The sequence below is a fragment of the Andrena cerasifolii genome, chromosome 7, assembly GCF_050908995.1.
Source record: "Andrena cerasifolii isolate SP2316 chromosome 7, iyAndCera1_principal, whole genome shotgun sequence".
Lineage (NCBI taxonomy): Eukaryota > Metazoa > Arthropoda > Insecta > Hymenoptera > Andrenidae > Andrena > Andrena cerasifolii.
In genome coordinates, this window is record NC_135124.1 from 661,432 (window position 1) to 674,651 (window position 13,220).

At 37.7% G+C, this 13,220-nt stretch overlaps 2 protein-coding genes and 2 long non-coding RNA genes across 4 annotated transcripts in view; 3 read left to right on the forward strand and 1 right to left on the reverse strand.

Annotated features, from left to right (window-relative positions):
* The window catches only part of LOC143371253 (uncharacterized), a 137,986-nt gene extending 130,796 nt beyond the window's left edge, over positions 1-7,190 (forward strand). The window contains exon 3 of the long non-coding RNA XR_013085989.1: positions 7,133-7,190. This is a non-coding gene — a long non-coding RNA (uncharacterized LOC143371253). The remainder of the gene's footprint in view (positions 1-7,132) is intronic.
* The window catches only part of Cow (Proteoglycan Cow), a 1,009,917-nt gene that overhangs the window by 525,308 nt on the left and 471,389 nt on the right, over positions 1-13,220 (reverse strand). The window lies entirely within an intron of this gene.
* The window catches only part of LOC143371251 (uncharacterized), a 333,517-nt gene that overhangs the window by 175,499 nt on the left and 144,798 nt on the right, over positions 1-13,220 (forward strand). The gene's annotated exons all lie outside the window — the stretch shown is intronic.
* LOC143371245 (uncharacterized) lies at positions 5,432-7,034 on the forward strand. Its single transcript, XM_076816206.1, has 3 exons — positions 5,432-6,759; positions 6,845-6,928; positions 7,018-7,034. Exon 1 carries the CDS (start codon positions 5,465-5,467, stop codon positions 6,527-6,529), a length of 1,065 nt encoding a protein of 354 aa, XP_076672321.1. The 5' UTR covers positions 5,432-5,464; the 3' UTR covers positions 6,530-6,759; positions 6,845-6,928; positions 7,018-7,034.

A 13,220-nucleotide genomic window follows, 5' to 3' on the forward strand; every position in this document is an offset into this window, starting at 1 on the left:
AAGAAATTAAGGTGCGACAATGGAAGGGAGTATATAAATAGAAGTATTCAGGAATTAATGAGAGAAAAGGGAATTCAAATAGATGCCTGTTCACCTTATGTTCATGAGCTGAATGGAACAGCGGAAAGATTTAAGGCTGCCGTCTCATCGGGCCTTGAATGTGTGCGTACGCTCACACAAGCTAGGAAAAGTGTGTACGTATACGCGATGTAGTAAACAAACCATTTCAACCAACTTACGTCGTGGAATCGGCAAGAAGGAAGCTTTTGCGGGTATAGTTGCCTCCACTAGACATCCGTGCAGACGGGTCTGGTGTGTTTGAACGCTAATAAGCACCGTACGTTGAAATAATAATGAATTTATGACTCGAAAACTGACAGAATGAAGCTTCAATGTTTCTCCGTCACCAGCGCTAGTGGTATATTCGAGCCATGCAGCATTGGCGTTATACGTATACGCGATGTAGTAAACAAACCGTTTCAACCAACTTACGTCGTGGAATCGGCAAGAAGGAAGCTTTTGTGGGTATAGTTGCCTCCAGTAGACATCCGTGCAGACGGGTTTGGTGCGTTTGAACGCTAATAAGCACCGTACGTTGAAATAATAATGAATTTATAACTCGTGTTTTGAGACAGACTCGAGAAATGACAGAATTAGGCTTCAATGATTCTCCGTCACCGGCGCTAATGGTATATTCGCGCCATGTACCATCAGAACCGGTGAAAGTCCAAGCTAACCGATAAATGTAGGAAAGACATAGTTGCCGATACGTATCGAGAGTCATATCGCGTTGTTGCCGCATTTCCCCTATTACTATTTGTCGTCAGGAAGGCTTGAATGAATCACGGCGAAGCGGCTGGAGAACAAAGATGGGCAAAGATAATATCTGGATAAATTAGAATAAAAGATATATTATGTTTATCCGTTATCTCTCTTCGAGCTGCGGATTTGGTCTATTCGGCGGTTTCTAATCTCAGTTCGAGAGGCATATACTGTTGCTTGCGGTGGATTATGTATTAATAAAATGTAAAACGTAATGTTTTTACCCGACTGTGGCATGTAAAGGAGGGTATTGTGTTTATCAGGCTATGTTTGTATGTCCAGATGTTACGCTCTAGAGACTGTACGGATACACCGATTTCGACGAATGAGATGTCTTTAGAAATGTCCTACGATATATAATTTTCAAAATTGTGAGATAGAAATAAAAAAATTGGAATGACTTGCAAGTAGTGATCTGGATCCGAGGAGAGTTTTTAACATCCCTCACTACGTTTCCCTGAACTAAACAGGCTGCGGCTCTTGCCATACAATATTGCTATATATAACTTAAAAGTAAAAAATAAAAAAAAATTAAAAAACCCGACTGCTTAAAAGGGGAACTAAAATGACAAAAACGAGATTAATTTATTTATACATGGTATATTATTTATCATAAATAAAATAATAATATGATGACAATTTAAATAATTACAAGCATGTACCGCAATGATTAAAGGAAGTGTTTCAAGCTGGTAACAAAAAGAGGTGGACAACATCAATGCTAATTTATGCTTATATAGTGACATTTCAACTTCATTTTATTTTGTAAATTATATGTTTCTCTCTTTGTCCGTGTGGGGAATACTGTTAGCGTTGTTTATCCCATTGAATCTAATTAGGGCAACAGCGATATACAATATGAATGTAATGCATTGTTCGAATGTAATTACATCAAATCATTTATGATAAATAATATACCATGTATAAATGAATTAAGTCTTGTTTTTGTCATTTTAGTTCCCTTTTTATGCAGTCGGGTTTTTTAAATATTTAATAACATACTGCTGAGATTTTCCAGATTAAAATGATTTGAAACACGGTATAAATCGGTTTATTTCTAGAACTGTACTAGATAATTGATTATAAATGTACCATTGCTAATCTGATAATGCTAAACATAATCCGATTTATACCGTGTTTAAATTTATTTTCATATGGAAAATCTCAGCAGTACGTTACTGAAACGTTCATGCCGAAAGGATAGAAAATATGAACATTTAAATATTTGAATATATATATTTTTATTTATAAAAAAAATAATAATTACTGATATATAATAATTTGGTGGGAAACCCCTTGCCCCCCCTTCCACCACCCCAACCACCTCCGCGCCTTCCTCCTCCCCAACCACCTCCGCGCCTTCCTCCTCCCCAACCGCCTCCGCGCCTTCCTCCTGACCCGCCTCCGCGCCGGTAAGTAAGGCGTTTCAGCGCCTTTTTGAGCTGGAACAGTAACATAATAATTACATTTTCATAAAATTACATAACATAAAAAATATCGGACACAAACGAAATAATATTCACACCAGAGTTGAGCAAAAGGTAATCTAATTACAAATTACGATTAAAATGTAATTGCGTAATTGATTAGACATTATTTTCTGTTATCTTTAGGTAGTTGACCACAATATTATGTGTACTTGTGTAATTGATTACACATTATTTTCAACACATAATATTTTGTCAACTACCTAAAAACGATTACAGAAAATAATGTGTAATCAATTACACAAGTACACAAAATATTGTGGTCAACGTCATAAATGAACGATGACAGAAAATAATGTTTAATCAATTACGCAAGTACACAAAATATTGTGGTAAACCACATAAATTAATGATTACAGAAAATAATGTGTAATCAATTACGCAAGTACACAAAATATTGTGGTAAACCACATAAATTAATGATTACAGAAAAAAATGTGTAATCACTTACGCAATTACATTTTAATTGTAATTTGTAATTAGATTACATTTTGCCTAATTCTGATTCACACTTATGCTATCACGGTCACATAAACCACATTGCACATAATTACCTGTTGTAATTCCGCCCTCAACGTTATCACCTCCCTCTCCTTCGTCTCATTTATCTCCTTTACCTCCTCTTCCTCCTGTCCTTCCATATCCTCCTCTCGCCTCGCTTCATTGAGCGCTTCTTTCATCTGGAAATGAAATAATGAATGTATTATTTTATGACAAATAGTAAGAGTATATCGACGCGCGTTACGAAGAGTAACACGTTTCATTTTTTTCTTACGGACAACTGCATGTAGAAAAAATGAAACATGCTACTTTTGAGAAGTAACTTTTCGTAACGCGCGTCGATATGAACATGTAGGGTAATTCTCTCTCTAGAGTCCTCAAAGACAATACCGCCAATAAGCCGCGCCTCGCTGAGTTTCGTGGAAGTGACGAATTCTACGTTCTGCATTTCTCAACAGATCTTTGCGGAAATGGCGTCAATCGATGGCGTGCAGGTGAAAATGGCCCCAAGCTAACGTCGTAATAGTCCGATTTACATGACATTTCACATAATTTTGATCAGCAGAACGCCAGGAATTCATTAGTATCACCGCCATATCGATTCGATGAAGAATTCAGAATTTTTAACATGCCGTAGTGAATCTCGTCTCGAGCGTCTAAATCCACGAAACTCAGCGAGATGCGGCTTATTGGCAGCATCGCCTTTGAAGACTCTAGCCAGAGAAGCACTCTGTATAACAGTATACAATATAATACTTACGTTACTCATCTTTTCCATTGAACGTAACCTGCTTTGTCCGCGTCGTTTGCGTTCTTTCAACGGAATGACTCTCTAGGCAACGGACTGTTTGCGCCGTTGCCTGGTTTGTAGAGCATCATTTGTTTCAGCACGCACCACAGACGAATCTTTGAATTCACGTTTCACGTTCACGGTTCGTGTTTACGTTTTTGTGCAACGGGCACAAGGATTTGGAGTTGTGTTGCGTTGCGTTGTATTGTGTTTGTGTTTGGGTTGTGTTTGTTGGTTAAGTGTAAAATGAGTGACACTCGAAATGTGGATATGCAGGACGTGCCGGAAGATATGGACAATAATACTCGGTTTCGTTCGCGACATTTACGTTCGTACGCAAAGAGATTATCGAAACGGAGAGTACATCGCCAAAAGAGAAGTTCTCTAGTCCTTCAGAAGAAACAAGAAAGCGCAAAAACGGCAGGCGATACTGCCGCAGGACAACATCCAGAAGAAGTGGCCGAGGAGCGTATAGTAGAGGAACCATCAACATCCGATGGACGAAATCATACGCATCAAGAGATACTGTACTTGCCATCTGATGAAGATACTGATACGGCCAGTTCGGGAGAAACTGAAGAGGCCCTTGAAGAATTTGCTATAGAAAGTAACGAAGAAGAAAACTTCGTTATAGAAAAAGTTGCGAAGAACGAGCCACAAGAGCAATCGCGCCTCCTAAATAGCAACGATATAATGAATTTCGCAAATGTACTTACTTAATTGCAAAAAATAGGTAAGCATGCAAAACATAGGGAAGACTGTGGCATTGAACACCTACGCATAACTGGTGTAAAACGGCGTGGCTTCAAGAGCATCTTCAGCGTAATGTGCACTTTATGTCATTATAAAGCTGAAATCTGCAATCAATCGGACGAAGCCGAAGAAGTGGATTGCAATCAGGGCGCCGTTAATGCAACAATTTTATGTGCAGGCAGTTGTGCCCAGTTGAAACACACTTTTGCAGGAGTGAACGTACGTTGTATGTCGAAGAGAGACTTTGTGAAGAATCAAGATGAATTCGTCAAGTCTGCAATTGTCGCTGCAGAAGAAGAGATGTTAGCAGCGGCTGAAGAAGAAAAACGTTTGGCAATTGAAAGAGGCGACGTTCTTCCCGGATCAGGGACCCCTCACATCCCCGTTGTGGCCGATGGAAGCTGGATGAAGAGATCGTACCGCAGTGGATGTTACGATTCTGCGTCTGAAGTCGGCGTGATAGTTGGCTATCATACGAAGAAAGTTTTATTTTACGGCGTTAGAAATAAAGTTTGCAGAATTTGTCGGATTGCTGCGAAAAACAAGAAAGAACCCCGAAAGCACATATGCTTCAAAAACTGGAACACATCTCGAGCATCGACTGCTATGGAAAGCGATGCTATAGTAGAAGGATTCAATACTAGCGTAGAAAAACGTGGGCTCGTTTATTCTACTCTGATTGCTGATGGGGACAGCAGCGTGTATAAGAAGATTATTGATACTGACCCGTATAAGAGACAGATTCGTGTAAAAAAAATTGAATGCACGAATCATTTGTTGCGAAACTTTTGCACAAAAATGAAAGCAATTGTGAAGGAGACTACACCTGGACCATTGAGACAAGCTGTAGAAAGTATCACTCGCCGGATACGCACGGACATCGTAAAAGCCGCAAAATTTAGATACAATCAGAATGTATGAATCGACGAGAAAACGAAGAATTTGTATGGCGACATACAGAATGTTCCGAGCCACGTGTTTGGTAAACACAAAGAGTGTGCACAATTAGAATATTTCTGCGATGGAAAGAATAAAGAAACGGTACATTGGCGGAAAAAGATTAAATTTCGCCGAAAGAGGATCATATACAGGAAGATGTGCTGCTGCTGTCATGGAGTACAACAGTAATCAAGTGCACTCGCGATTGAATGCGGCAATGAGGAAGAAAACACCCGAAGTTGTTCGCCAAATCGAAGAAAAGAAGAAGAAAGAAAAGGAAAAGAGAGCTGCAAAACAGAAGGAAACGAAGGCCGCGCGATATGTACGCAAGCAATTGCCCTCGCAGAAAGATTCTGATTATGGACAAAATGCACAGAAGCCAGACATGCCATCAGAAATGTATGAACGGGAGCGGGAAAAGCATATGCAAATGCTCAGTGAGTGGCAAGACAAAAGACATGCTATTGAAGAAGAAACTATCGGACAAGCAAAGAACCGCAGATGGTTGCAGTACAGGTCCAAATTGTTGACAGCATCCAATTTTGGACAAGTGTGTCGTCGCCGACCTGACACGCTTTGCGCAAATGCAGTAAAATCATTTCTGTATCCGAAGATAATTAGTGCACCCGCGGTGGAATACGGGAAAGAATGCGAGAAAATTGCTCGCGAAGAATTGAAGAAGCAATATACAGATATTGCAGAATGTGGAATTTTCATCGACAGCTGCATCCCCTTCTTAGGAGCTTCACCAGATGGTATCATCGGTCAAGAGGGTATTGTGGAAATCAAATGCCCCAAATCAGCGGAGAACTTTTCGCCGGAAGAAGCGATTGAAAAAGTACCTGCTTTCCAGCGCATGTTCACACGTAAAACAGGTATTTCAATGAACAAAACGCATTACTATTTTTATCAAGTACAAGGCCAGTTACATATTACTGACAGAAAGTACTGTATATTTTGCGTTTGGACCCCGAAGCGGCTGAAATCTATAAAAGTAGAAAGAGATGATGCGTTTTGGATAAGAGAAATGGAGCCAAAACTGGTTCAATTTTATTTAGAATGCATGCTACCCGAATTAGTAGATAGTCGGCACAATAGGTGCATGCCTATTCGGGAGCCTCAATTTATATTAGCAGAAAGAGCGAAAGAAAAATCCAAAAGCTTGAAAAAGCGAAAAAGGTCTCACTTCGAAAATAGTGAAACTATTGCATCGGTTCGGCCTCACACCGCGGTGTAAAGTGATTCTGTCAGTGGTCACAAGTGCCAGCAATGGCACTTGTACTCGCGGATCATACGATCACGCGAGTCAATTCACGCCGGCGTAACTTTACCAAGAAAGTGGAAAAGGGAATAATAAATTTAATTCACCCTTTAATTTTTTCAGACACATTTCTAAGTTCACAGGAGCAGACAGACAGAATCCGGTTCGGTCAAAATGCGCCAGGCTGGTACATACGGGCATCGCAGGTATGCATGATGTTCGACGAATTATTGAAACAAACTTTTACTTTTATACCAAATTTACCGAAATGTTTGCGATCATTTCTTACAGGCGGACTATTTACAAAATTACTGCAAACATGGTGTATGGGACAGTAATGCTAGGGCAAATGGAATAATAAATACCATATTTCAGGTAATATTCGTCACTTTATAAATCTGCAGTAAAATTTTGTAGGCTTATAAAACAACAATTAAGTATTTCCATTACATAATGTGTTACAGCTCCACACTGCATACGTCACATTTCATTACGAGCAACCTGGTAAAATTGTAGGCAGACCGTCAATGAAGAAAAGGAATTACACAGAATGAGAGAAGATAGTAATCTACAATGAAGTTGTGGAACAATTCCGAAGAAAAGCATGTACAAAGGTATTAAATTGAAATATACTTTTTCTCCAAATTAATATTTTTAAAAAATCATTACGATTTGTACAGACAATTCCTGTTGATAGATAAGATAATTTGATATATAGATTGATAAAAAAGAAAGCGTTATATGTTTTTAGAAGAATTATTGCATTCATAAATTTCATTACGATCGGCGTGTTACACTTCGGTGATGTATCTTATTCGAATTGTATGCTTTGAAATTGAAGGGTCGGATGCAATAAGGGGACTAGCGCTCGAAAATGGGAAACGTTATTGTCCAAACGCAAAGAAAGCATTGGAAAATTAAATATTGTTAAACTGTATTTAAAAAAATATAGTGTTGTAAAGCTCGTCACGACACATATTTTTTCTATTTACAGTTTGTTTATCGAATCATTACTATTCGAGCTAAAAATTACAAACAAAAAATTTTTCATCGTGTAAAATCATTATTTTTTTAAACATAAATTGCGATAACTTGAGTAAATATTAACGGATCGTTATGAGACTTGAAACATAAAACTCAGAAAACTCTAGCGAAGCCGTGAAATGTATGCACAAAACCCTTATGTTAAAAAATGTAATAATATTTCATTTAAAAGTAATACTGGACATAACCCATGTCTTTCAACGTTCGCCGTTAAAAAGTATCGAGGGAATTTTGAGGTACATATAACTTGCAGCGACAAAGTTTTTCCTTAATATACATGCACGATTTTCATCAATTTTCACACTGATTAATAAATAATTGTAGAAGATATGGCGATATATATAAATTCCGCGCGCCACCAACAGTCAGGAGCCGCGCATAATGCGCTATTTAGCAGTTTTAGCACTTGCGTTGACAGTTGGTGCCGCGCGGAATTTATATATATCGCCATATCTTCTACAATTATTTATGAAGCAGTGTGAAAATTGGTGAAAATTTTGCTTGTATATTAAGCAAAAACTTTGTCGCTGCAAGTTATATGTACTCCAAAATTGCCTCGATACTTTTTAACGGCGAACGTTGAAAAACATGGGTTATGTCCAGTATTACTTTTTAATTAAATATTATTACATTTTTTAACATAAGGGTTTTGTGCATACATTTTGCGGCTTTGCTAGAGTTTTCTGAGTTTTATATTTCAAGCCTCATAACGATCCCTTAATATTTACTCAAGTTATCGCAATTTATGTGTAAAGAAATAATGATTTTGGACGATGAAAATTGTTTTCTTCATAATTTTTAGCTCGAATAGTAATGATTGGATAAACAAACTGTAAACAGAAAAAATGTGCCCTGACGAGCTTTACAACACTATATTTTTTAAAATTCAGTTTAATAACATTTAATTTTCCAATCTTTCTTAGCGTTTGAACAATAATTTTTCACATTTTAGAGCGCTAAGTAGTCCCCTTATTGCATCCGAGTCCTCAACTGCACATTGATTATACAAAATATTACATCCTCCTACGTATAAATAAAAAATATTGATTCGCAAATTAGTATTGTTTTATTGACATGTTTCCTAACTTCACTACCCAACCTCTCTATTTTTCATTATTGCTGTCCTCCTTTACGCTCAGCGAGGCTCTGACGCTAGACGCAGCTCTCGTGCCATATTCCTTCAAGACTTCTCGATTCGGACAATAACAAAAATGAGACGGCAGCCTTAACCGCACAATAATGGATATGTCCAGATGCTTGTTAGCTGAGGCAAAAGTGCCTAGGCGGTTTTGGCCTGAAATTGTATGTGCAGCTGCGTATTTAAAAAATAGAACATTGGTTGATACTTTTGATAGGAAAACGCCCTATGAAATATTTCTTGGTAGGAAGCCTAGTGTGAAACATTTACGTTTATACGGAAGCAGAGTTTTCGTACGAGTGCCAGAACAGAAAAGAGATTCAAAATGGGATCAAAAAGCTAGATTAGGAATTTTATTGGGTTATACTGAAGTAGGCTATCGAGTATTATTGGATAATAAAATAGTCATTGCTAGACATGTCGATATAGTTGAAGAGGATGTTAAATGTATTGGATTTAGGGAAGATGGTGATCAAAATGAATATGAAATAAAAGATACTAATTCCGAAAATAATCCGGAGTCAAGTAGTGACTCAGAATATGAGGATTCGTCAGAACTCATAGAAAATATTGAACATCAAGAACTGCGTAGGTCTGAAAGGAGAAGAAAACCTCCTGAACGATACAATGATAAAGATTGTGTTTATAATAATTTTATTTACGTAAACTTTTGTAGCGCTGATACACCAAATAATTTTAACGATGCAATAAATGATATTGAGTCTGCTTTTTGGAAAGAGGCTATGGATAGAGAAATAGAATGTTTGAACAAAAATGAAACTTGGGAATTAGTTGAATGGCCAGAAAATAAAAAGGTATTAGATGTCAAATGGGTCTTTACAAAGAAATCTGATGTTAAGTTTAAGGCTAGATTGGTAGTTAGGGGCTTTCAGCAGAAAGAAATAGTGGAAGATATTTACTCTCCAGTCGCAAAAATGCAAACCTTGAAAACCTTATTATCATATTGTTGTCAAGAGGGTTTAAATATAGAACAAATGGATGTTGAAACAGCGTTCCTCAATGGCAAAGTGTATTCAGAGATTTATGTTAAACAACCCAGGGGTTATGAGGATGGAACGAATAAAGTATGCAAATTACTTAAATCGTTATATGGTTTGAGAGAAAGCCCTAGAGCTTGGTACGATTGCTTTAATAACTTTGTAAGTAGCTTAGGGTTCAAGCGAAGCAAAAATGATTACTGCTATATGTCTTAATTGATAAATCAGATATAGTTTATTTGATATTATTTGTTGACGATGTGTTAATATGCTGTAAAAACAAAAGGAAAATTAATAGTATAAAGAATAAATTGTCAAAAAGATTTCAAATGAAAGATATGGGTAAAATAAAAAGTTACCTTGGAATAAATATTGATCATAATAATAATGAAAATATTATGACATTGAGCAAGAAAAATTGCATTGAATCTTTAGAAAGAAAATATAAGATCGAGAATAGTAAGCTGTATAATACACCGATGGAAACAAATTTGAGACTAGAACAAGCAAAGGTAGTAAGGAATGATATCGGTTATAGAAATCTTATTGGAGCTCTTTTATACATTAGTTCAGCAACTAGACCGGATATAAGTTTCAGTGTGAACTATTTAAGTAGATTTCAGAACTGCTATAATGAATGTCATTACAAGTATGCATTGAGAATTTTGAAATATTTATACCTAACGAGAGATTTGAAATTAACGTTTAAGAAAAATGATAAAGTTGCGATACTGGACTGCTATGTAGATGCCGATTGGGCAGGCGACATTGTAGACAGGAAGTCAACATCTGGATATGTTATAAGATTATTTGGAAACATAATTCATTGGAAATCTAAGAAACAAAACAGTGTATCAAAGGCTTCAACCTTTGCAGAATATGTAGCTTTATCAGAAGCAATAAGTGAGATTAAGGTTGTATTAGAAATTTTAGAAATATTTAATATAAAAGTCGAAAAACCTATTCAAATATATGAAGATAATTCAGGAGCAATAAGTATTGCCAAATATGGAAATTTTACCAAAAATTCCAAATACATAGAAACGCATTTTCACTTTGTGAATGAAGAAAATATTGCTGATATCTGTACTAAGTTTTTATGTAAAGAAAAATTCGAAAAATTCAGAAATATGTTGAGCCTAATATAAATGTAAGGAGGTGTGTTGAGTATATTACATTTATATTACGCGGGCTGAGTGTGGCGCGCCATCTGTGCGTGGGTCAGGAAGACACTGGCGTTTGTGAGAGGAGAAGACAGAATAAGATAAGATGGTGAAAGCAGAGCACGTGTAAAGTATAAAGAAAATGATTGTACACCTTATATTATATTATAGTCGTTAAATACATATATAGTGTTTATAAAGAAACAGGAAGGAATTATTAATAATCCGGACCTTCTAAACAAGAACAAACGCGACAAACGACTTTAAGAATAATTTGTACAAATTGGTGAACAATGCGGTATTCGGTAAAACTATGGAAAATGTACGAAATCATATGGGTGTGAAACTCTTAACATATTGGGATGGACGATATGGTGCAGAGGCAATGATTACGAATCCATTTCTCCACAGCAGAAGCATTTTTTTCGGAAAATATAATGGCTGTTGAATTGCGAAAATTCTACGTGAAATTCATCAAATCGATAAATGTGGGTATGTGCATTCTAGACATATAAAAAATTTGTTTATACGAATTTCACCACGAGTACATGTCCATCTTGCATGGTCAAAAATGTAAAATTATATACAGGGTGTCCCAAAAATGTCGGAGTTCCTTGAAAGGGGTGACTCAGGGGGTGATTTGAAAGAACTTTTTCCTTAGCGAAAATATTGTCCGAAGCTTCGTTAACGAGATATTAACAAAAACCCCCGACCAATCAGAGCGCGCGCCTTCCGCCCGAGCTCCCGTTGTAGCGTTGGCTACGCGGCAGGCGGCTGCGCTTGTACTACGAAGGTACGGACAAGCAAGTCGGCATGCACCGAAGGAAATCGCGTTACACAGTTTTACTTTAAAGCGGAATCTTAAATAATAATTGTTTGAAGTGAGAGGACAAGAAATACGCAAATTTCGTTTTCAAATAAGGCATAAACGAAAAGGTAATGTAACAAAAAAAGTGTGACAAGTGATCATAATTCGTTATTGAGGTAAAAATCCGTAGTTTAATCACGGCCAACATAACTAAATTTAAAAAATAATATTAGGTGTATGAATAAATTCTTTCAGACTGGATTTACATAATCGGTATAAAGCAACCGAATTTCTATCGCAGTGATATTCGTAAGCTACCAGAAAATTGGCAAAAGGTAATTAACAATAATGGAAATTATTTCGATGATTGAGTTGTTTTTATTTTTTTTTTTTTTTAAATCAAACTGTTATTGAACCCTAAAATCGAACAGAATTTATTTCTACACCTAATAATCACTAATAAATTAAATAACACTCATCCCTATGGGCATTCCTTTCCTTCCTTTCCTTCCTTTACGGAAACCTGTGTCACTAAGTAGGTCACTGTGCCGATCCTGGTCATCGGTGGACGAAATGATTTATGGTAGGGTTGCGCCCACTGCTCAGCTGATCGCAGGTATAACACCACCCGAAGGTAAGGATCGCAACGTCAAGTGCATCCGGGTTAATGTACCGAATATTCACTTCACTGCACGGCCACTAACACTGATCACTTAATTTACTTTTCATGGAACGTGTTGTTCCTACGTCATAAAATTGGTGGCCCCGAAAGGGGCCGATTACTGTTATTTGAGCAGTTGCTCGATGTGACCACCCTCAGCGTCTATGCACGCCTCAGCGCGTACAATCACTTGCCTTTGGACGGCCAGCAATGTTTGTGGCGTAATATTTGCTACTGCAGCGTGAATTCGAACAACTATGTCTTCCAGTGTATCCAGTGGCTGACGGTACACCTCATCCTGAAATGATTGTTGTACAACAAATACAAAACGTAAGTAAGAAAAGAATACTTATAAGAAAAAGTAACAGCAATAATGAAATTACCTTCAGGTAGCCCCAGAAGAAAAAATCCAGCGGGGTCATATCCGGTGACCGTGGGGGCCACGCAACAGGACCGCCGCGGCCGATCCACCTGTCCTGGAAGGTTTGATTTAGGTAGTCGCGGGCAATTGTGGCGTAGTGAGGTCCAGCCCCGTCTTGCTGATAGAACATGTTCCGTCGAATCTCATTTGGAATATGGTTCATGAGATCCGGCAGAACATGCTCTAAAAACACTTTATACGCTGGGCCATCCTGTCTGGCAGCATGTACGGCCCAACGATGTACTCGCCACAAATGCCGGCCCATACATTAATCGACCAACGGACTTGTGCTGCGCGTGTCCGAAGCGCTAGTGGATTCTCGTCGCTCCACAAATGCCGATTGTGGGAATTGAAGCACCCTTCCCTATTGAAGAGTGCTTCGTCCGTCCACAATATGTATTTGCAGAACGACGGATTCCGCTGCACTTCTCCCA